This window comes from Nansenia antarctica, assembly GCF_963989245.1.
Source record: "Nansenia antarctica genome assembly, chromosome: 3".
In the NCBI taxonomy this organism is placed as follows: domain Eukaryota; kingdom Metazoa; phylum Chordata; class Actinopteri; order Argentiniformes; family Microstomatidae; genus Nansenia; species Nansenia antarctica.
In genome coordinates, this window is record NC_137688.1 from 80,747,266 (window position 1) to 80,772,383 (window position 25,118).

General features: G+C 44.5%; 1 protein-coding gene across 1 annotated transcript in view; it reads right to left on the bottom strand.

The window, feature by feature from the left end:
• Positions 1-6,423: 6,423 nt before the first annotated feature.
• Positions 6,424-25,118, bottom strand: part of pkhd1l1.1 (PKHD1 like 1, tandem duplicate 1) — a gene marked incomplete at both ends in the record, with an annotated part of 70,092 nt that continues 51,397 nt past the window's right edge. Inside the window, 22 exons of the mRNA XM_080527630.1 lie at positions 6,424-6,704; positions 7,789-7,939; positions 9,375-9,521; positions 10,016-10,167; positions 10,676-11,026; positions 11,586-11,721; positions 12,000-12,157; positions 13,125-13,292; positions 13,666-13,898; positions 14,323-14,488; positions 15,060-15,176; positions 15,509-15,583; positions 15,886-15,997; positions 16,314-16,436; positions 17,714-17,868; positions 18,061-18,151; positions 19,272-19,393; positions 19,689-19,815; positions 20,649-20,752; positions 21,396-21,557; positions 22,152-22,281; positions 22,956-23,074. Coding sequence (XP_080383756.1) covers positions 6,424-6,704; positions 7,789-7,939; positions 9,375-9,521; positions 10,016-10,167; positions 10,676-11,026; positions 11,586-11,721; positions 12,000-12,157; positions 13,125-13,292; positions 13,666-13,898; positions 14,323-14,488; positions 15,060-15,176; positions 15,509-15,583; positions 15,886-15,997; positions 16,314-16,436; positions 17,714-17,868; positions 18,061-18,151; positions 19,272-19,393; positions 19,689-19,815; positions 20,649-20,752; positions 21,396-21,557; positions 22,152-22,281; positions 22,956-23,074 — 3,380 coding nt within the window. The remainder of the gene's footprint in view (positions 6,705-7,788; positions 7,940-9,374; positions 9,522-10,015; positions 10,168-10,675; positions 11,027-11,585; positions 11,722-11,999; positions 12,158-13,124; positions 13,293-13,665; positions 13,899-14,322; positions 14,489-15,059; positions 15,177-15,508; positions 15,584-15,885; positions 15,998-16,313; positions 16,437-17,713; positions 17,869-18,060; positions 18,152-19,271; positions 19,394-19,688; positions 19,816-20,648; positions 20,753-21,395; positions 21,558-22,151; positions 22,282-22,955; positions 23,075-25,118) is intronic.

The window sequence follows — 25,118 nt, forward strand, 5'->3', positions numbered from 1 at the left end:
TCGGTCTGCTACAACAGCTCCTAGGTCTGTTACAACAGCACCTAGGTCTGCTACAACAACTCCTAGGTCTGCTACAACAGCTCCTCGGTCTGCTACAACAGCTCCTAGGTCTGCTACAACAGCTCCTAGGTCTGTTACAACAACTCCTAGGTCTGTTACAACAGCTCCTAGGTCTGCTACAACAGCTCCTAGGTCTGTTACAACAGCTCCTAGGTCTGCTACAACAGCTCCTAGGTCTGCTACAACAGCTCCTATGTCTGCTACAACAGCTCCTAGGTCTGCTACAACAGCACCTCGGTCTGCTACAACAACTCCTTGGTCTGTTACAACAGCTCCTAGGTCTGCTACAACAGCTCCTAGGTCTGTTACAACAGCTCCTAGGTCTGCTACAACAGCTCCTAGGTCTGCTACAACAGCTCCTATGTCTGCTACAACAGCTCCTAGGTCTGTTACAACAGCTCCTAGGTCTGCTACAACAGCTCCTAGGTCTGCTACAACAGCTCCTATGTCTGCTACAACAGCTCCTAGGTCTGCTACAACAGCACCTCGGTCTGCTACAACAACTCCTTGGTCTGTTACAACAGCTCCTAGGTCTGCTACAACAGCTCCTAGGTCTGCTACAACAGCACCTCGGTCTGCTACAACAACTCCTTGGTCTGTTACAACAGCTCCTAGGTCTGCTACAACAGCTCCTAGGTCTGCTACAACAACTCCTCGGTCTGCTACAACAACTCCTAGGTCTGTAACAACAGCACCTCGGTCTGCTACAACAACTCCTAGGTCTGCTACAACAGCTCCTAGGTCTGCTACAACAGCTCCTCGGTCTGCTACAACAGCTCCTAGGTCTGCTACAACAGCTCCTCGGCCTGCTACAACAACTCCTAGGTCTGTTACAACTAGTGTTGTTCCGATACCGATACTAGTATCGGCATGGCCACCGATACGCACAAAAATGCTGGTATCGGTATCGGCGAGTACACATTTTTATTTTTTTTATTTTTTAAAGTACTAAAGTTATTTTGTTTGTAAATGTTCACTTGCTGTTGCACTACTACTACGACTGTTTTATATCTTAAATGGATATTGCACTGATTGGCATCTGTGAGAGCCACATTTCAGGTTTTATAAGGGGTTGATTTTCTTGTCACCATACCAGGTAGACAATAAAAAAAAGTTCTATAGCATTTTTTCCTGTTTTACAAAGGTTTTGAGCAGTGCCAGACTAAGTGTTAGCAATAATTTTACATCGAGGTGAGTATGCGGCTCAAAAAACATGTTTTTTTGTTTTGTTTTTTCAAACACCGTGGTATCGGATCGGTACTCGGTATCGGCAAGTACTGCACGGTCAGGTATTGGTATCGGGATCGGGATCAAAAAATGGTATCGGAACAACACTAGTTACAACAACTCCTAGGTCTGTTACAACAACTCCTAGGTCTGTTACAACAGCTCCTGGGTCTGCTACAACAGCTCCTAGGTCTGCTACAACAGCTCCTAGGTCTGTTACAACAGCTCCTAGGTCTGCTACAACAACTCCTAGGTCTGCTACAACAACTCCTAGGTCTGTTACAACAGCTCCTAGGTCTGTTACAACAGCTCCTCGGTCTGTTACAACAACTCCTAGGTCTGTTACAACAGCTCCTAGGTCTGTTACAACAACTCCTCGGTCTGTACAACAGCTCCTCGGTCTGTTACAACAGCTCCTAGGTCTGCTCTATGAAATGTTCGATGAAAGTGGGACATGCAACAGCGAGGACTTGCTTGAACATGCCAAAGTAATGAAATATTAATAATTAAATGTTTATATTTATGGTTTTAAGTATTGGTATTAGACTCACATTCGTTGATTGTTTTCATTAGCAATGCTGCGTGATCTGTTCTGTTGCATATAGGCTAACAGTTGCATATAGAACAATGACAATGTAAGTTAGCCTATTCTATCAATTTCTTGATTCATTTCCATTGCTTATCAACACAATACTAGATAGTAGTACTATACTATTGTTCCACAATGCACCAGCAAGGAGGGAAGATTACAGTGCTGTAACCAAATCTACAGTCTTCCTTTTGTCGTTCTGTGGCCTCCTCTGGACTCCACCCTGTCTGTGGTGAAGAGGGCTCTTGCAGTCTGTTTGACCAGTTCTGTTTACTGTTATGTCCATTATGTCCTGAAGGTGAATAAATGTACTTTGTAAGTAATTCTGTGTCTTATTTCTTTTTTCCTTTATACTTTTTTTTTGCCGGTATGGCCGTGAAATAGCTCCTAAATTCTTTTAAAAGTGGTCTTAAAATGGTCTTTAAATGTTACAGTGAATAATCAGACAACCTACTCATTGGTATTCTACCAGAGGTTGGAACCACGAGGAGTGTCAAGCCAGACGAGCACGCATGGAGTCTTTCGCCCTCTAGTGGATGAAGTGAACACATGCATTAAAACAAGAGAAGAAAGAACAACCTTGTTGAAGAGCTGGTCACGTCTGTGTTCAGGACCATGGACAGTAGTATACTTTATCTCGCCATCCCCTTCAAAAAAGAATTCCTGTATGTTGATTGAAACAGCTGTCTGGGCAGTACTACACACCTCCATGTTTTTATCACTTGGAATTAGTTATGGCTGTGTTCGGAATGGTATACTAGCATACTGCATACTGCATACTAGCATACTCAATGAGTATATACTGCATACTAGCATACTCAATGAGTATATACTGCATACTGCCTACTAAATTCATAATAAGTATGCATACTGCCTCCCAGAATGCATTTCGCCGGGAGCGGCGAATTTAAACCTCCATTAGCTAAAACCTGTACTTTTGGTTTTACAAGTGTTAACATGTCATTTTATGAAGTTTTAATATGCTTTCAGGCGAGACCCTGACCCTGTGAGAAGAATGTCAATGTATCTCTTGTATGAATGAATAACAATGCGATCATGTAAATGTAAACACGTGTTTGGGTTCATACCTAATATATATAATAATAATAATAATAATAATAATATAATATATAATGTTACTCTAACGAAATAGAATCCCTTATTTTTCACAGGTGTAGGAAGCCCCGCCGTAAAGCAGGGCATCAAAAAATTAGTTGATACTCATAATGTTCCTCTCCACGGAAATCTTTAGTAAAAGGTGTTTTTTATTGGTTTTTATAAAAACGCAACACCGTGTATACAATCAATAATCAAACAATCAGACATTTAAGACATTACATTCAACAACAACCAACATTAAACTAACTAAAGTGCTCAGTGTTCAGTGTATTGTCCAGTGTAGTGTAATGTTCAGTGTTCAGTGTTCAGTGTCCAGGTTCCAGTGTCGGTAGGAGGCAGGGGTAAAAAACCTGTTCGCTGTGCATCCGGGAAAAAAATTCCCCTGCAGCCCTCTAGTTGTAGAGCGACTACTATCCAGTTTGCCCACCAGTGCAAAGCCGTGGCTCCCCCACCTCCCTCCCCCGAGGGACCCCACACACCCGACTCACCCGACCCGCCCCACCACCGGCGCATCCGGCCCAGCCCACCAGGCTCAGACTCCTGTAGCCCTTCACGAGGCTAGCCGGACCAGGCGCCCCAGCGGCGGAGCAGATCGAGCACGCAGGCCGACCGGAGGCCCCTGAGGAGAGGCCCAGAGAGCTCGGCGCATGGCAGGCAAGCAGAGGCGAAAAACCTGTACACAGCTTATCCAGGGAAAAAGCTCCCTGGCTCTTCTCAGCTTGTTCCGGGCTGGGGGTTGGGGGTTGGCGGGTAGGGGACTGGGCCTGTAGCTGGGGGCCTGGAGTTGGGGGGGGGTGGCCCGGAACAGGGGGTTTGGGGTCGCTGAGTTGGAACCTGGGGTTGGTGCTGGGGTGACGTGGTGGTTCCCGCCGGTCTCTGCTCCTGGGTCTGGAAGCCTGGGTAGGTGTCAGAGCTGGATATGACATGTGCCTGAAAAGATACAGGAGTGAGAGAAGGGAGGTGTGCATGGTTTGTGTAGTGTGCATTTTGGTGTCAGGCGGGTGATCAGTACTTCCCTGTGACCCAGTGGTGTTGGTCATCCTGGTGCTGGTGGTGCTGGCAGAGACGGCTGGTTCGGCTGTGGGTTGTGTGTGGTGATATTCTGGTGAGGGTAGGAAGTGGGTCAGTGCTGTGTACATGTGTAGGTGGTGGAAGGTGCAGTAAACTTCCCTGTTGGTGTTGTGCGCTGCTCCTCTCCTGGTCCTTGTGATGGTGATACTGCTGACCAGGGCTTGTGCTGGAACGGTGGTGAAGGTGATAGTGCAGGAACTGGTGGTGTAGTGAGGTAGGCCCGGGGTGGGGGGGGGTTGGTCGATGCGGCGCGGCATGGGGGGGGGTTTAGAGGATGACGTCCTTCCATCTCTCCACCCCCCACACCGCTCTTGCTTGATCCGGGTTATTTTTAAAGTCAACAATAGCATGGTCCCTGAGGCAGAGGGTGATTCTCCTCCTCAGGGTTGTCAGGTGGACGCTCTGTTTCTGATAGACCCTGATGTTCCTCGTCTCCCAGAGTACCTGCTTGACGGCGCTGATGATCCTCCACTCTTGTTGTAGTTGGGGGGTTGTGCACCCCCCGGGAGGACCATACAGGATGTTCTCGCCCGTCAAGCGGGGCAGGGTCAGCAGGCTGTTTAGGGAGACAGAGGGAACAAACAGGGCCCAGACCCGCCTGGCCACGGGGCACTCACAGAACAGGTGGTTAATGTGTTCTGTGTCCGTGCATCCGTGGGGGCATTTCTCAGTCGTTGCGATGTGCCGCCTATGCAAGAATTCCCTAGTGGGGAGACAACCATGAGCAGCCATCCAGGCAATGTCTTTTTGTTTATTGTTAGTACATTTATGATTAATGTTTTTCCATACCTGTTTGGAGTCCACGGCTGTGCTGGCCTTGGGGTGAGTAATGGTTTCCTTCGACCTTATGAAGGTCATAATGTCTTTGTATTTCCATGAGGCCAGCCCAGCCGCGGACAATCCTGTCTTGAAGGCAAAGTCCCTCCATATCTTGTAGACAGGAGGGGGGTCCCAGCTGTAGGGCACAGTGTGATTTATTGATGCGGTCACCCTGAGTGTCCGGAGGATGGGTGTGGCATAGTATATTTCAAAGAACCTGGCTTTCCTATCTTTGTTGTTGATGTTGTTGATGAGGTTGGAGAGTCCCTGTGCCCTAATGATGTTTAGGATGTCTGGGACCCCTTTCCCCCCATTCTCCACTGTTTTGTACAGGGTGGTGCGTTTTAGTTTTTCCATCTGGCTCCCCCAGACAAAGGTAAACATGATCCTTTCGATGGTTTTGGATACTGCTCTGTCTGGGGGAAACACCCTGCCCAGGTAAAGGAGAATGGGAAGAACAATAGCCTTCAGGACCAGGATCTTGCCTGTCATTGTGAGAGGCCGAAATCTTTAGTAAAAGGTGTTTTTTATTGGTTTTTATAAAAACGCAACACCGTGTATACAATCAATTAATCAAACAATCAGACATTTAAGACATTACATTCAACAACAACCAACATTAAACTAACTAAAGTGCTCAGTGTTCAGTGTATTGTCCAGTGTAGTGTAATGTTCAGTGTTCAGTGTTCAGTGTCCAGGTTCCAGTGTCGGTAGGAGGCAGGCATTTCCTGGTTTAAAATAATTCGCCAATTCTAAGATATTGAACTCTCGGGTTTACTTAAGCACTGGAATACATTTAAGGCATCACGGGGATACAAACATAATATGCCATGTCAACAGTGTTGACAACATCTAACATGGTCAAATGTAAGCTACAAGGGCTGTAGTTCAACAATTGAACTTTCAACGCATGCGCATTTCCATCAGTGCATCATATCGACATTACCAAAACCGGTCGCCAGGTGGCAATCACGGGTCGTTTTCGGCTGCACATTTCATGCAGTTAAGAAAATAAGTAGGCCCACAACTCTTCTTTTTTTTTTAAGACTTTGAAAAAATAGCTTTTAATAGAAAGATCATTCAGATTCAACAGTTCCCCAGCATTATTGTATATTATCTTATATTATGCATCACATATTAACACAATGATATCTTTATGTTCATACTTTCAATCGATCAACGAAACCTGGAACCCTGTCATTGCTCCAATAAGAGGTAGCCTTGTATTCAACATGATTTGCATGAATATATTAATTTCATTCTAAAATAAAAATAAAAAACACAAACACACAAATAGAAAAAGGATTAAACGATTTGATCCCATATAGTGCAGATAATTCCCAGAAAGAGTCCAGCATCCTTCATAACATTACATGACATGTACTGTACTTGTTCATATTTCTCAGGTGTACGTAACCATAGACTTATATCAAACCCTTTATACAATTCTATGTAAAAACGTAACACCCTCATAGACTAAAAATAAACTAGAATTCAAAGACCAGATAGCAGTCTTAACTTCTTAATAGCAGTCTTAACTAACGGCCTACAAACAGACAGCTCAGTGCGTAGAGGAGGCTGACCAGGCAGACAGAGCTGGAGGACACAGCTGTGCTGGAGCCAAAGATACTTTCATCCTCGGTGGTGGAGACCTCAGTGGTAGTGGTAGGTGGCATGGTGGTATGTGGCGTTGGGGTTGTTGTGTTAGGGCTAGTTGGCATGGTGACAGGTGACATGGTGGTGGGGGTGGCCTTGACAGAGAAAGAGCGTGACTGAGCTTTCCATTCCTTCAGAGTGAAGGCTACGGTCAGGTTCTCACCTGCAGGGGAGGGACATGAAGACAGACACTGTAACAGTCTGGTTGGAAGTGAGATCGATGAAACGCTTCATTAAAGTCACATTCATTTTCATTGAAACATTCATAATGCAACATTCGTAACATTGGTTTTCATAATGAGTTCATGGTGAGCACACCGAACGTCAGACGCTATCTGAGGTATGTACTGTACATGTATGTATGTATGTATGTATGTAGAACTGTATGTATGTATGTATGTATGTAGAATTGTATGTATGTATGTATGTATGTCTGTATGTATGTATGTAGAACTGTATGTATGTATGTAGAACTGTATGTATGTATGTATGTATGTAGAATTGTATGTATGTATGTATGTATGTAGAACTGTATGTATGTATGTAGAATTGTATGTATGTATGTATGTATGTAGAACTGTATGTATGTATGTATGTATGTATGTATGTATGTATGTATGTAGAACTGTATGTATGTATGTATGTAGAACTGTATGTATGTATGTAGAATTGTATGTATGTATGTATGTATGTAGAACTGTATGTATGTATGTAGAATTGTATGTATGTATGTATGTATGTATGTATGTATGTATGTATGTATGTATGTATGTATGTAGAACTGTATGTATGTATGTATGTAGAATTGTATGTATGTATGTATGTATGTATGTATGTAGAATTGTATGTATGTATGTATGTATGTATGCTGCCTTCTTGGCCAGGGGCTCACTTGTAAAAGAGATCTCTCAATCTCTAACATCTTTAAAGAGATGTACATCTCACTGACTTCTCTGGTTAAATAAAAGATACAACATAAAACATAATTGAAAAAGAATCAATGTCTGACTGAAGCTGGGCAGATTTCTGCAGCTCTAACGCAGACTTTAGTCATGCCAAGTAAGAGCACACTTTCCTGTAGATGAGAGAGGCTGGTGGAGGTAGAAATCGGAGGACGGACTCATTGGAACGCACGGAACGGAATGAGGAGTGGTATGTTTGATATCATTCCTCATTCCGTTCCGCGCATTCGAATGAGCCCGTCCTCCGATTTCTACCTCCACCAGCCTCCCCTCTGCTGTACGTACCGTTAGTGAGGATGGCCAGGTCAGTGAAGTTGGCCCAGCAGTTGTCGAAGAGGATGGTGGTGTTTCCTGCCAGTCCCTCCACGCTGCCCCAGGCATTCATCAGCGTTGCCGTGGCAGTGAGGGTTGTGACTCCCACGGATACACAGTTACCCTGGAGACAGATATCACAGTCACCAGCCTCACATACACCATTGAGATAATGATATGAATTATATGAACACAATGATTTACTTACTGTAAAGCACATTGAACTGCACTTCTGTATAAAATGTTCCAACTTAATAAAGTTTGATTGTTTGTATATGTACCGGTATATGTTATACATCCCTTTATCATCTTGTTTGACATACTTACATACAGTATATGCACATAAACAAACACAATGTCTGTTATAACGTCAACATGCATCACTATAAGACTAGTCCAGGAAGCATCTAAATGCTGCAGGAACATCTTTGAGGTTTGTATGCACAAAGTATTGATATTTTGGGATCATATCAATGGTGGGCTGAAAAAAGATTGAACAATTTGAAAGCCATCCTTAAACTACTACTCACATCTACATCTACATCTGTTAAACTAGTACTCACATCTACATCTGTTATAACTAGTACTCACATCTACATCTTTTATAACTAGTACTCACATCTTCATCTACATCTGTTATAACTAGTACTCACATCTTCATCTACATCTGTTATAACTAGTACTCACATCTACATCTGTTATAACTAGTACTCACATCTACATCTGTTATAACTAGTACTTACATCTTCATCTACATCTGTTATAACTAGTACTCACATCTACATCTACATCACATCTACATCTGTTACATCTGTTATCCTAAATTTCGTTGTTTGGTACCTGTACTGTAGCAATGACAATAAAGTCCATTCATTCATTCATTATAACTAGTACTCACATCTACATCTGTTATAACTAGTACTCACATCTACATCTGTTATAACTAGTACTCACATCTACATCTGTTATAACTAGTACTCACATCTACATCTGTTATAACTAGTACTCACATCTACATCTGTTATAACTAGTACTCACATCTACATCTGTTATAACTAGACTCACATCTACATCTGTTATAACTAGTACTCACATCTACATCTGTTATAACTAGTACTCACATCTACATCTGTTATAACTAGTACTCACATCTTCATCTACATCTGTTATAACTAGTACTCACATCTACATCTGTTATAACTAGTACTCACATCTACATCTGTTATAACTAGTACTCACATCTACATCTGTTATAACTAGTACTCACATCTACATCTGTTATAACTAGTACTCACATCTACATCTGTTATAACTAGTACTCACATCTACATCTGTTATAACTAGTACTCACATCTACATCTGTTATAACTAGTACTCACATCTACATCTGTTATAACTAGTACTCACATCTACATCTGTTATAACTAGTACTCACATCTACATCTGTTATAACTAGTACTCACATCTACATCTGTTATAACTAGTACTCACATCTTCATCTACATCTGTTATAACTAGTACTCACATCTTCATCTACATCTGTTATAACTAGTACTCACATCTTCATCTACAGCCATGAGGCTGGGCTGGCGGAGGAGTGGACCCTCGTACTCTCCGGCCACTGGCGGCTCCACCAGCAGCAGGTTGGACACACTCGCCACGAAGCTCACTTTCGGCTGCTCTCTAGTGGGCTCTGTGGTGGCCACCTAGGGGGGTGGTCAGGGTTAGGGGGGGGGGAGACAACAGACAACCGTCAGTATACTGTACACATAACAGCAACACTGTACACAATCAAAAGTAAAAGCAGTGTTCGATATTTCATCAACGGAGCGCCTTTATGAAACATACTTTAGGCATACTGTAAGGGGGAGGTGCATTGTTGGAATAAAGAATCAGAAAAGGTCTGGGAGACAGTGGGTTAGTTGTGTCTTTTTTACCACTTACTAGTAGTTGAACTGGAGAGAAACTGAGACACAGAGGTTCAGTTGAGTGAAGCGTTTTTTTATTCAGTTATGGCCAGCCATCCCAAACACAGCCTGTTCCAACCGATGCCATCCAAAAGACGAGCAATATGAACGGCAGGGGTGTGTATGAATATGAACAGCAGGGATGTGTATGAATATGAACAGCAGGGATGTGTATGAATATGAACAGCAGGGGTGTGTATGAATATGAACAGCAGGGCTGTGAGGAGTCTGACCTCATTCCAGGCGGGATCAGAGGAGGGCGGGGGGGGGGAGATGACACCCAAGGACGACACGTTGAAGCCGATGGAGGCACTCAGGCCCCCGGTGACCGCAGCCTCGCCCAGGTCGTTGGCGATGTTCTTCAGCACGGCGAAGTCCTCCTCGTCTGGAGAGAAACGCAGCGTTCAATAACAGATCCTAAAGTTATTAAAGACACTGCACTGAGGCTGAGATACACAGGTTGCAAGAAGATCGACTGAAAAGTTGTGTCACGCAGACAAACACAAGTGACTACAGAATGGAGATGCGGTCTTATGTGGGGCTCAAAAGACCACCGCTGTGTAACAGTGAAGTACTATTCAGGCCATTAGCATCCTTAATTCTGCAAAGTGACCAACAAGATGGAAGCCACGGACATGAACTGTTTTGATGTGTTTCTAATGTGCAGCCCTGTCTATGTCTAACCCTGTCTATGTCTAACCCTGTCTCTGTCTAACCCTGTCTTTGTCTAACCCTGTCTATGCCTGTTTGTGTTTTATGTCGTGCTGGTTGCCTTCTGGCTTCTTGTGTAGATTTTTCTGTTTGGTGAGCCGAAAAGAAAATTTTACACCTTGGTGGACAATAAAGTTATATTCAATTCAATTCCATTCAGTCCCAGTATCCTCTCTGCTCACCGCTGGTGGTGTTGGTGGTCTGCTGCACGGGGGGCTTCTGGATCTCCATCTCCACCGTCAGGCCCGTGGACCTCTTCCTGCGCCGCGCCGCTCCTCCGTCCTCACGGATGATCTTGGTGATCCGGATCATGTTGGAGGGAACCTTGAGGAACAGGGCCAGGTTCTGGACCAGGTTGTCGCCGAAGAAGTCGTCGACGGTCATGAAGGGCAGCGCGAAGGACAGGAAGAGCAAGGGAGAGGTACGGATCTCCACAGGGGTGGAGCCTCGCACCAGGACGTTCAGCATCTTGTAGTCCTGGTCGAAGTAGTTGGAGCCCAGGATGGTGGAGTTGAGTTTGGGAACGTATTGTCCTGCGGGTGCAGGAGAAGAGGAGGTAATGTTATGTTTATGAATAACGGCAAGAATGTGAGTTGAAACTATCTGGACGCACTCCGGTCTACAGTCGGGTCAATACATTGTTTTGATTGGTTCATGGCTCCAGTAGTTGTTTCTTGGCAGTGTAACCTTAGGCCTGCTATGAAATGAGCACGAAAACAATTATTATTTGATTTATCATATTACATTTATTTCTACTCATTTGTTTTGTTTTTCATCTATGCTGTTGTATTTATTTCTTCTTGCCACATTTATTTGTTCTTGTTTTAACGCTTCAAATGTAAAGCACCTTGAGCTACATTTTATGTACGAAAGGTGCTATAACAAATAAAGCTTATTATTATTATTATTATTATTATTATAATCTTGAGAAAAGTGTTTCAAAACGTTGACGTAAGCTTATCAACGTCTTGCTTATCAATGTCTTATGGTGCTACAAACAGAGTGGCTATTGTCAAAGATAATCCACTGTACCAGGTATACTGTACCTGGGGGTTCTATACCTGGGGGTTCTATACCTGGGGGGTTCTATACCTGGGGTTAAAGGTCCTGCTAGAGTATAGTCAGTGTTGTCCTGGTTCCAGACAGCGTTGGTGGGAGCGACCAGTTCATCTTTGACGTACACATCCAGACGTTGAGGATTGGCGTAGAACACAGCTATTCTGACAACCTGTGAAAAACATCAACAACAAATCAAATCAAATCAAACTTTATTTGAAGTGCATTTCACACAGCTGGCTCAACAAAGACATCGTCATGACAGCATCAACAACATAAACAGTGAACAAACAAAAAAACACCTCAAGTGTCGGAAAACAGAAAGAACCGCAAGTAAACTGCGTAGATATTCAAGCAATGTAATATCACTGATATACAGTAGAATATAATATAAGACGTGTGAATGTATTTCACACAGAAGCCATGCGCTAGGGCGGAGGTTGAGCGGACCTCTGTGGGGTCTGCGTTGAGCAGCATGAGGCGGAGCTTCTGAGGGGTGGTGCTGCTGAAGTAGACGTCAAAGTGGTGGTCGGTGGCGACCAGGCTGTGGAACAGAGACACCCTCCTCTGGCAGGTGTAGCCTGCACACCAGCCGTGGTCCTGAGGGCCTGGGGGAGGAGGGGGGGGAGCAGTTCATTTTTCATTCGAATATTTTGGGCATTTAGCAGACTTTAGCAGACCAAAGCGATTTACAACAGATGTGACACAGTCTGATCACTTGGTCCGCATGTCGATCAACATTTTCTGACTTTTCTTTTGAAACATGGAACTACGTTTCAACGTTGTTGAGAATCACAACACAAACTCGCTAGTGAAGCCAAAATACTGCAACAACGCAATGGATTGGGTGAGTGATTGGGTGAATGCCCACTGCTGCCTAGTTAACTATGACACTACTTTACATTGTTACCTAGTTAACTATGACACTACTTTACATTGTTACCTAGTTAACTAGAACACTACTTTACAATGTTAGCAGGCTCACAAAACAAGCTGTGTTAGTTGATTAGCGATGTGTCATTGATTTTCAACAACGGAAATGTATAAAATAAAAAATTAAAAAGTCTGATCATTACATCGGATCCCGACATGAGGACCAAAGCATTAGAATGTGTCACATTTGACTGTGAATCGTCTATCCACCAGTCATAGCAGGAAAAAGTAATCTATGCTCAGTCGTCGTGCTAGAAGAAGGAAGACTTTTTTATTATTTTTATAATTCTTTAGTTTTTATTATTATGACACTGGAGAAACTGTACAGGGAGGGTAGAGGGTATGACATGGAAGGTTCTGGTCACTCTATCATTTGTGTGGATAGGACTTTTTTGTTGGAAGTGCAACAAAAAAAATGGTTTCGATTGATTGATTGATTGATTGATGAGAAAAATCCTGCTTGAATGAATGTAACTATGTGACCTTATAGCGTCTAATAATCGAACTGTCGGATTGAAGGATCTACATCTTATGCCGTCTTATCATTTTGGCTACACTGCAATGAAACATCGGCTACAAAGAGCGGCTACAATGCCCTGACACATGTTCTAATGCATGACGGTGAGTTCCTGAAGCCCGTACCGTTGATCAGATCCACATACCCGTCCCCCAGGACGGCTACGGGAGACAGACGTCTGGTCTCTGTGTCTGAGTCCAGACTCTCGATCACCAGCATCCTGTAGTCCAGGCCGAAGCACTTGTAGCTCTGCCAGGGGGCCATGTACACACAGCTGGAGTCCCGGATCACACCTGAGGACATCAATACCAGCGTCCATTAAAGGCATTTACAGGCAGTCAGAAGACCATGGACATTGTACCATGTCAGTTCACGACGTAAACAACACAGGAGATTCTCAAAAAGACCCACAATGGCTTTGAAATGTTAATAGCCATCTCTGTTTGCCTATCATGTTATATAGCAACTAAAATGTCAATTTGAGGAGCTAACGATTTTTTTTAAGACGAAAATGTATCAAGCTTGACTAGTCCCGGTGCTAAATCTGTCACGACCGTTTTCTTTTTCCTTCACCCACATTGGGGGGGCAACTGGGGGGGCAAACCATGTTCATGGGGTGGCAGCTGCTCCCCCGTTCCTCCAGTGTAGAACTGCCGATGCACCTACCCTTGTTAGGGGCTATCTGGTCGACGGGGATGCGGCTGCCGTTGAGGTAGGTGAGCATGACCTTGGGGAGGCGGTAGTCCCCCAGACCTCTCCTGGCGTCCCCGTCCCACTCATACTCTGACTGGGGCACCACGGCCCCCACCGCCCCCAGGAAGGAACCGTCCATGTCCTTCAGCATGGTCTTCTTCTTAGCGTCGCAGTCCATGTCCACGCAGTCAGACGGGTTGGCCATGCTGAGATGCACACACACACACACACACACACACACACACACACACACAGCGCACACACACACACACACACACACACACACAGCGCACACACAGCGCACACACAGCGCACACACACACACACACACACACACACACACACACACACACACACCACACACCCACACACAGTCAGAGTAGGCTCTCCTCCTCACAGTTAGTGTATGCAGCAGTGCTATCATCCATCGAGTCAAAGTGAGAACATTAAGGACATTACAATTCCAGATCTAATACGAAAAACAGGTCTTCTATTTGACACGAATGGGACTTGAAGATGAAATAAATATTGATCCAAAAAACCCCCACAAATGTCCTTATTGACACTGAGTGAGTGAGTGTCCCCCAGGGCGTCAGTGAGGTCAACTGTGTTGAAGACGACGTGTCTCACCTGACGTCAGGCCTGTGGATGAAGACCTTGGCTGCCTCCGTGCTGTCAGCCAGCCTGATCCCCTGCACCTCCACGGGGTGCTGCAGGTCCTCGCTGTTGGGGTTGGAGATGAACATGGCCGCGGTCTCAGTGGAGCAGGCGTTATGGAAACCCACAAACGTGGTGTCTGGAAGACAAGGCAAAGCGAGGGGGAGGGTTTTAAGGCCAGGGGCACCGGGAGGATGGAAGTGCTGTGATGACTACTACTGCCTTACAGGAAGGTCTCCAGTGTCTATTAAAAAGAACAAAAAAATGTATCTTTCTTTCTTCTTCTATCACGACGACTGCCAATGGCCCCTGGCCTGAGCTAGATTACTCTTCCTGCTACGACTAACGAATTGATGATTCACTTGCTTTAAATAATTAATTAATTAATAATAATTTTGCCATTTAGCAGACGCTTTTATTCCAAAGCGACTTACAATTACGAATTACAGGGACATTCCCCCTGGAGTAACTGAGGGCTAAGTGCCTTACTCAAGGGCACACTAGTAGTGGTGTGGTTTCAGGTGGGATTTGAACTCACAACCTTCCGATCACAAGTCCAACTCACTATCCACTAGACCACCACTACCACCTGCTTTAGTCAAATGTATTGATTGTATTAAGTCACTTTGGCGTAAGGCGTCTGCTAAATGCCCAAAATGTAAATGTGAACACGGTAGAACATCAGGACATCAGGACATCAGGACTCTCACCAGAAACCCTCATAACGCCGCTGATGGCGTTGTAGCTCATGGTCTTAATGTGAGGCTTCTCCGGAGCCACGTTGTGTGCGGACATGAAGGTAGGCCAGGTGATTCCAGACCTGCCACCTATGGAACAGGGAGAGGGTCAGGTCATTCTGGAGAACAGAGTCCTGCTTCATTCTATTACTGATGTCAGGGGAGGCTGGTGGAGGTAGAAATCGGAGGACGGGCTCATTGTAATGCATGGAACGGAACAGGGAATGGCGTGTTTGATACCGTTCCTCATTCTGTTCGGTGCATTACAATGAGTCTGCCTCTGACAGTCTCCGCTGATTGATATACGGTACTGTAAACATGACACAGTACAGTAGTGTTATCAGGGTTTTAGATGGTTTTAAGGTGGTTAAATAGTATCTCTGCAAGGTTGTGATGTAATAGTAATACCACCTAAATCACACCACAGTACACAGCTATGATGCCACAGTACACAGCTATGATGACACAGTACACAGCTATGATGCCACAGTACACGGCTATGAAGACCACAGTACACAGCTATGAAGACCACAGTACACAGCTATGAAGACCACAGTACACAGCTATGATGACACAGTACACAGCTATGAAGACCACAGTACACAGCTATGAAGACACAGTACACAGCTATGAAGACACAGTACACAGCTATGATGACACAGTACACAGCTATGATGACACAGTACACAGCTATGATGACACAGTACACAGCTATGAGGACCACAGTACACAGCTATGAAGACCACAGTACAGTAGATGGTACAACGGTCGGAGCTAAGGCGGTAGTGGTGGTACCAACCTCCGCGGGTCCGAGGAGCTCTGTGGGATGCGGTGTTCTGGATGTTGTAGTTGTCCATAGGCACTCCGTCTGAACAGTTGAACATGGGGCTGGTGGCTACTATGAGGGCATTCTGGGAGTGGAGGAACGACACATTGTAAAACAACGTATTCTAATTTAACTTAACTTATATGGAACGTATTCTAATTTAACTTAACTTATATGGAACGTATTCTAACTTAACCTAACTCATATGGAACGTATTCTAAATTAACTTAACTTATATCGAACATAATTCTAACTTAACCTACAGTAACTCATATGGAACGTATTCTAACTTAACTTAACTTATATGGAACGTATTCTAACTTAACTTAACTCATATGGAACGTATTATCCCACGACAGTTAAAGGGGATGTCAACACCACAGTGAGCAGCAGCCTCTCACCTGGATGTCCACAGTCTTGTCAGAGTAGAGGTGGGACATGGCGGGAGGCTTGTAGATGAAGGACATGATGCCGTTCCCGTTGTCCACCAGGGTCACGCTCTTCACCATCACACTCATCGTCACCTGGACATGCAAATGCAGGTAAACACAACCCAGTCTGTCACAATATACTGTCATATACACACTCACTATATAAGGAACACTATACTAATACTGGGTAGGGCCTCCATTTATTAGGAACACTATACTAATACTGGGTAGGGTCTCCCTTTATTAGGAACACTATACTAATACTGGGTAGGGCCTCCCTTTATTAACACTATACTAATACTGGGTAGGGCCTCCCTTTATTAACACTATACTAATACTGGGTAGGGCCTCCCTTTATTAACACTATACTAATACTGGGTAGGGCCTCCCTTTATGAACACTATACTAATACTGGGTAGGGTCTCCCTTTATTAACACTATACTAATACTGGGTAGGGCTTCCCTTTATTAGGAACACTATACTAATACTGTGTAGGACGTCCCTTTATTAGGAACACTATACTAATATTGGGTAGGGTGTCCCTTTATTAACACTATACTAATACTGGGTAGGGCCTCCCATTATTAGGAACACTATACTAATACTGGGTAGGGTCTCCCTTTATTAGGAACACTATACTAATACTGGGTAGGGCCTCCCTTTATTAGGAACACTATACTAATACTGGGTAGGGCCTCCCTTTATTAGGAACACTATACTAATACTGGGTAGGGCCTCCCTTTATTAGGAACACTATACTAATACTGGGTAGGGCCTCCCTTTATTAGGAACACTATACTAATACTGGGTAGGGCCTCCCTTTATTAGGAACACTATACTAATACTGGGTAGGACCTCCCTTTATTAGGAACACTATACTAATACTGGGTAGGGTCTCCCTTTATTAGGAACACTATATTAGGAAGGTGAGTGTATGTGGAAGGCTGGGAAAGTGAAAGAGATGCTAGAGGACTTGTGTAGCTAATTCTTTAAATTCTTTATTCAAATGTTGACTGTAGGGTTCATGATACAATATCATGTAATAGATTAGACTGCACAGTCCTCAGTTTAAAGTCACCAAACTTTTGCAAGAATCATTTTCATGGGATTGGGGAGGTGTGCCCCTCTGTGTCCAATCATGTCCATACATTTGTGAGTGGTCATTTTACTAGTGGCTGAAATTACATATATTTTTAAAAAAAAATCTGTAGCATCTCTTCTCCCTTTGGAACAACACATCTGAAGACAGACAGAAAAGATAAGCTCTTCCACGAGACTGTCACAGATGTGTGAGAATGCCAATGTCTACAAGCCTCTGCTGCTGTTCACCGTACCGTTGTACAGGGAATGACCCTCCCTGTTGCCGTACCTGGAAGTAGATGCCGAAGTCGTAGTTCTTCCAGATGGTGAACCCTTGGATGAGGGAGCAGCCAGGGAGGCCGTCCTGGTTCATGTAGACCCCGTACAGGCCTCCGTGAGCCTCGTTACCACGCCAACTCTCCATCTGCCTCCCCGAGGCCGAACCTGCACACACACACCCTCCATGAGGAACTGGACTACCATGGTGGTGTGTGTGTGTGTGTGTGTGTGTGTGTGTGTGTGTGCGCGTGTGTGTGTGTGTGTGAACTACCATGGTGGACATGTGGTGTGTGTGAGTGTGTGTGTGTGTGTGTGTGTGTGTGTGTGTGTGTGTGAACTACCATAATATGCCGTTACCTGGGCATGTTTCCCCATCGATGCGGTATCCCACCCTCTCATAGCCAGCCACGATGTTGTCCTGCAGCACCACGCTGGACCCCTCGTTCACCTGGCGGGAGACAAACACACAGAAGGAGAACATGAAGAACGTCCCGTACAGACAGAGAGACAACAGACAGAGTCTGCGCCAGGGCCGGTTCCAGGAGGTGGCACGGGGTAGCAGCTGCCCCCCCTGACAAAGGCCCTGCCACCATTTTGTGACGTTAGAATTATAAGGTTCTATCTCCATTCTTGTCAAAATTGAGTTTTTTTACATAATCTGATCCATTAGGTGTTTATTAATGCCTGTGTGGTGTTATTTTAAAAATGTTGACATTTTTTAGTTAGTAATTAATAAAATACAAAGGTTCCATCTCACCAAACATAATGGAATGTAAAAACTTTGACGGTCAATATCTCTGAACTACCCTAAACGGAGATAGAACCTTATAATTCTAAGCTCACGATTTGTAGGCAATTCATATGGAAAAAAGTGTTGAAAGTTCATCAGGAGTTCTCGCACACAACAAAAAAAAGGAAATTCTTATTCAAATTCAAGAAAGCTGAGACATAAAAAAACCACAACAACTTTTTACCTTACATTTTCATAATACCCCTTTACATTTTCACCATGCTCCCTTTCGATTTTAAGTGCTTGTGCAAGGGTGCTCAACAAAAAGTGCTATTCAGTGCAGCACACATTTCGCGTGCCATCATCCGTACTATTCTGCCAACGGTATAACGCATAATGTAGAAAAACAGGTGTTGTGGATTTAATTGATTCTTAGTAGATTTAGCAGTAATATAAAAGCACAAAGAGCTTAAATCAGTTGAGCTCAGAGAGAAAAGCAGAGTCAAAAAAGCACCCCCCCCCCCCCCCCCCCCCGGGACACCGATTTATAGAAGTTTCCTTAGTCATGAGATCACTATTCTTGGGATGCAATCATATCATACAAATCTGCGCCACAGGTTATTGCAACAAGTTATTGGCACTGTTCCCAGGCAGACTGAATTGTTATCTGTGCCACAGTTCTTGGCACATCTCTCACAGGAAAGAAAGGCCTTCCTTTCGTGCTCAATTTCCCAGAATGTAGAGAGACAGACTTCAGTTCTCAGCATGTTTTATATAAAACTACAACACAGGCTTCTCTTGTAATGATGAGGCCTTCTGCTCCGTTTCAAACACTGACCTCGATGGCAGCGGTCCACAGGTAGTTGAAGGCCTCGTCTCTGCCCTGATAGGACCCCGGCCACAGACTCATGGTGACCAGGTTCCTTCGCACGGTGATGGCCTCACCCCACACTCTGATACCTATCACCATGACAACAGTGTTAGGGCTGCCATTATGCGCAGATCACATCAACCCCTCTGATACTTTCATTCAACTCAAAATGGGATTCTATCAAGGCCTGAATGGATGGATGGATGGATAGATAAATGAATGAATGGATGGATGGGTGGGTGGATGGATGGGTGGATGGAGGGAAGGATGACTGGATGGATGGATGGATGAATGAATAGATGGATGGATAGATGGATGGATGAATGAATTAATGCATGGTGCATACAGGATTCAAGTCAGAATAAAATCAGGTAAAGTAAGAACCTTCTCCAACTGTGTAGAAGATGACGTTGTCATCGACCACCAACCCTGCCGTCCCAAACACTCCGATGGCAGGGGAGAACCCGTGGTGGAAGGCACATCCCTGGATGTAGGACTCATTCCCTGAGACCTGGAGGAGATAACGATAACACTTATTACACATCTATTACACGTATATGACATATTACACATCTAGAGGTCACAACCCGCTGAGAGTGTTGAGAATGATGATCACTCAACAGTCAACTAACCTAAGGCAACTGAGATAAGGGTTAAGTCCTGTCTCATACTCATGAATCTACTTGAGCCATACTCTACAAGGAGAACTTAAAGGATGGATTTGTATTATTATTTTTTTTGAGTGGGGCAGTCCCACTCATATTTTTTATTTTATTGGATAGAGATAGTGAAGATAGGGAGGAGAGGGCATGTCAGCAGGGCATGGGCCGGACTCAAACCCATGCCGACATGGGCATATGTATGTACTGTAGACCACGGTGCTAGACCACTGGACCACCCCAGGCCATGGTGCTAGACCACTGGACCACCCCAGGCCACGGTGCTAGACCACTGGACCACTCCAGGTCATGGTGCTAGACCACTGGACCACCCCAGGCCATGGTGCTAGACCACTGGACCACCCCAGGCCATGGTGCTAGACCACTGGACCACTCCAGGCCACGGTGCTAGACCACTGGACCACCCCAGGCCACGGTGCTAGACCACTGGACCACCCCAGGCCATGGTGCTAGACCCCTGGACCATGGTGTAGGAGGATGTTATTAACACTGAGATGTGCTGTCAGTTACAGTGAGTTGTCTTATAGTCTTCGTAGTAAGGGTCAGTCTACACACTGACAAGTGAGTTAAGTACAATGTCTTCGATCTCCCAGGTTGAGGAATGCCACAGGGTAGCGAGGGTCAGTCTAAACACTGAGATGTGAGAAACATGAAGATGTCTTACCTCTCCCAGGTTGAGGAAGGCCACAGAGTAGCGAGGGTCGTAGTAGTCAGTCCATCCTTCCTGACCACTGTGGTAGAACTCCACGTTCCTGATCTGAGCCTTGCCTGGGAGGAGAACAACACAATGTGGTGTGATGTACTGAAGTATCTTCACTTCCAATACAAGGACATCTCTCTCCAGGTACAACAGCCAGAGCAGCAGCACGGTTTCGAAAAACAGTTGCTTCCTATTGCGGCTAGGACCATGTGACAGCAGCTGGTGAAAGCCGGAACAAGTCATCGACCAAAACAAATGTCAGACTTTTATTCTGAAGAAAAAAAACGTTGTTGAAAATCAACGACACGCTTGCTAGTCGAGCCAAAACATTAAAATGCGATGGATTCGGTGAGTAATCCCCACAACTCTACACTAACTAGGTTGTAGTGGGTATTACTCATCAAATCGAACGTTTTGGCTTGACTAGCGAGTGTGTCGCGAGTGCGTCGTTGACTTTCAACAACATAGAAATACATTGAAATGTATTCACATTTAAATAAAAAAGAATTCAGAATAAAAGTCTGAACATTCTGATTGGTGGCCGACTTGTTCCCGCTTCTTTCACCAGCTGCTGTTAGGTTATGCTGTTATGCACCCACTGTACTGTAAGCTGCTAGTGGATAAAAGCATCTGATAAACAGCTTAGCTACTGATCCCAGTATGACTCAGGGTATCCACAGACACGGGAGACGTCACCGTTGGTTCCTCTACCTTTGTAGTAGAGGTAGTTGCCCACCAGCACCCTGGCTCCGAACGACTCCTGGAGCAGCTCGGGGTGCTGGTGACCCGTGACCTTGATGTTCCTGCTGAGGAGACCCACGTCCGCGGCCAGGGTGTAGCTCTGCTGGGTCTCAGAGACCATGTGACGCTCCCCTGGAGGTGGAGAGAGAGAGAGAGAGAGAGAGAGAGAGAGAGAGAGAGAGAGAGAGAGAGAGAGAGAGAGAGAGAGAGAGAGAGAGAGAGAGAGAGAGAGAGAGAGAGAGAGAGAGAGAGAGAGAGAGAGAGAGGGGAGGACACCAACACTCTGGTCAATGAACTAGTCTCTGCTGGCTCATCACACAGCTGGGAGGAAAGGATATGCTTTACTCTGTACCCAATACACATGTTCTGTGACTATGTGGGTGTGCATGCTTAACTGTATCTTTTAGAGAGGGAGAGAGAGAGGGGGGGGGGGGAGAGAGAGGGAGAGAGAGAGGGGGAGAGAGAGGGGGAGAGAGAGAGGGGGGGAGAGAGGGAGAGAGAGAGGGAGAGAGAGAGGGGGGGGAGAGAGAGAGAGCGAGAGAGAGAGAGGAGGGAGAGAAAGAGAGAGAGAGAGGGGGGGAGAGAGAGGGAGAGAGAGAGGGAGGGCGAGAGGGAGGGAGAGAGAGAGAGAGGGGGGGGGAAAAGTTACTTGTTAATAGATGTAGATATTGTAATATCATTAGAGATGGTCTGGGGCCAGTGCGTAGCGTGGTGGTGCTGACTGACCGATGTGAGTGTGTGTTAGAGGCTGATCCAGGGTCAGCGTGCGTCTGTCCGCTGAGACAGAGAGGATCTCCCTGACCTCTGTCTGCCAGGCGTCGTAGCTCGTGGTTGAGATGACGACCTTGTCCCCAGCCTGGACAGAACAACACAGAGGAAGTAATAAAAAATAAAAAATGTATTATTAATAATAATAATAATAATAATTACCGTACATACACAGGACATACACAGAGGAAGTAGAGTTTGAGCTTTCAAGGTGATCGTTATGTTTTGTCTTTCAAAAGGTAAAAATAGGAGCACACACACATTGAGTTTGTACGTGTATCTTATATGTTCTATTGCTGTAATAATAGACATGTAAACATGTGACACGGTCCGCAAGTGAAAATGTTCAGACTTTTATTTAGAAACTTGTGAATACATTTCAGCGTTGTTGAAAATCAATTACATACTTGCTAGTCAACTAACACAGCTTGTTTTGTGAGCCTGCTAACAATGTAAAGTAGTGTTTTAGTTAACTAGGTAGCAGTGGGGATTACTCACCCAATCCATTGCGTTGTTGCAGTGTTTTGGCTTGACTAGCAAGTTTGTGCTGTGATTTTCAACAACGCTGAAACGTATTTCCGTTTTTCAAAAGAAAAGTCTGAACATTTTGATTGGTTGCCGACTTGCGGCCTAAATGACCAGATGGTGTCATATTTGAAACAAATCAGATAATCTTCTGGCATCACCAGATACAGTAGGTCTACTGAACAGTGAAGCACAGGGTACTGTGGAGGTAAAGGTACCACAGGAGACCCCACTGACCTGCCAGTCCACGGGCCTGTCCAGGCTGAGCATGTTGGACCCTGCGTATGCCGTGCTGGCCAGCTTGGTGTGGTACACATCGTGGGGCATCCCGTACAGGTCCAGAGCACCAAGCACACCTGGACACAACCACAACACTTCACTGTACCTTTACTGATTCAAGGCGACACTTAACTTAAGCTATGTCGATCGCCACCTGTGGATCAACAGTCTAGAAATGATGTCTAGTTGACATTTTTGAGTGTCGCGCACCTGAACTTTCTCTAATGTTGCTGATGCTGACACAGTTGTATATCATCGAGTCGATGGCACATTATTAAAAAACAACAAACAGTCTTTAGTGTCTTTGTATCGTTTACAAGAGAGACCTGCGGGGTATTCCACGTACATTGATTAGTTAGTATATCGGCGATTAAAATAAAAGCCGCGTTCAGGCAACTCGTGATTGGGATTCAAGCCTCAGGTGATTCCTCGAACGAGGATCAGCCTTGTGTCATCAGTGTTCACAGAACACCGGCTTAGAAATCCTCGATATGGGCGCGTGCACGCAGACATAAAGAGCCCCGAAGAGTCAAACTGTCGAAATGAAGATACTCCACTCTGCAGCGTCCTACATTTGCGCAGCACTCCTACTTATTGATCTTTATGAAGACGAAAAATAAGATGTAAAATAGTGCAATACTGCCGCAAATAACAAGGCGAGGGAAATGGTTTGGCAAGAAATTGCTGACCGATTAAATGCGTAGGTCATACTAGCCCCAGTTATTGTTATATGTTCATATTTTAATAAATGAATATTTTCTACTATGGTGATATTAGCAGCAGGCTACATGCAGTCATACTGTCACCATGGCATAGTGGTATTGACTGCTGCCATAGTATTTATTCGTCATTTAAAACGGTGGTTCAAATCCCTCTTCTGACACACTTTTTACTGCATTTCGTTGTCTGAATCTAATCTAAAATCTCATCTAAAAAAGTATGTAGGCTATAAAATGATGGTGCAATGGTGTTACAATGGTGTTTGAAGCCTTTCTAGTAGTAAATTATGTTCTTCTAACTGGACCCTGGAGTTGGCATAGATTATTTTTTCTTATGATTACTGATGGATAGATGATTCACTTAGACATATATATATATATATATATATTGTAAATCGATTTGCATGAAGGCTTCGGTTAAATGTAAAAAAAACTAAAAAAACATTAAATTTAATCAAGTTTCAAACCAGCAACTTTCAGACCTCTAGCTGGCTGCCTTAACCCCTGTGCCAACCACACCGCTGTGATGATGGCAATGCAAGTTCATAGACATACCTATTTTTTTAATATACTTTTTTATTTATCTATCTATCTATCTATCTATCACACTTTCAAAATATCAAGTTATCTATCACACAATCAAACTATCTATCTATCAATCGATCACACTTTCAAAATATCAAATTATCTATCTATCACACAGTCAAACTATCTATCTATCTATCTCGTTAAAAGTGGGAACTAATATTTCCTAAAAGACACTTGACGGAACTGTCGTTCGGGATATAGTTTCCGCCTGTGAGACATTTTTGACGCACGTATTACCTAAACCAGCCTCTAAACCTGCTCGCGACCAGAATTACTCAGAAGGATTGGTTGCATAGCAACCAAGCAGCGAATTATTTGAGCCACATTGATGGAACCGAACGCAAGCTGAAATTAGTGCCCGGATCTGATTTAAACCTGGATCAGAGTTAATCGCGCTTCTAGGAATCGGCCCCTGGTCCATTGGAGAGGGCTTGTAAACACACTGTACGTGAGTTATTTACATTTACATTTTTGGCATTTAGCAGACACCTTATTCCAAAGCGACTTACAATCAATACATTTGAATGCTAAGCATGTGAATCATCAGTCCACCATTCGTGGCAGGAAGAGTAATCTAGCTCAGGCCCGGGGCCATTGATAGAAGGAAAAACCTTTTTATAAAAATAAAAATAAATTATACTGGAGGAACAGAGAACAGTACAAGGGGGGCAATAGAAGTTCTTAGGGACACAGTAGAGGGGAAAGCGGGTGTCTTTAGGAGACGTAGTGCTGAGGATATATATATATATTAGTCCGCTAACAAGCACTAATGAGAACGACTGACAGGTGTTCTCACTAGTCGCATTTATGAGGC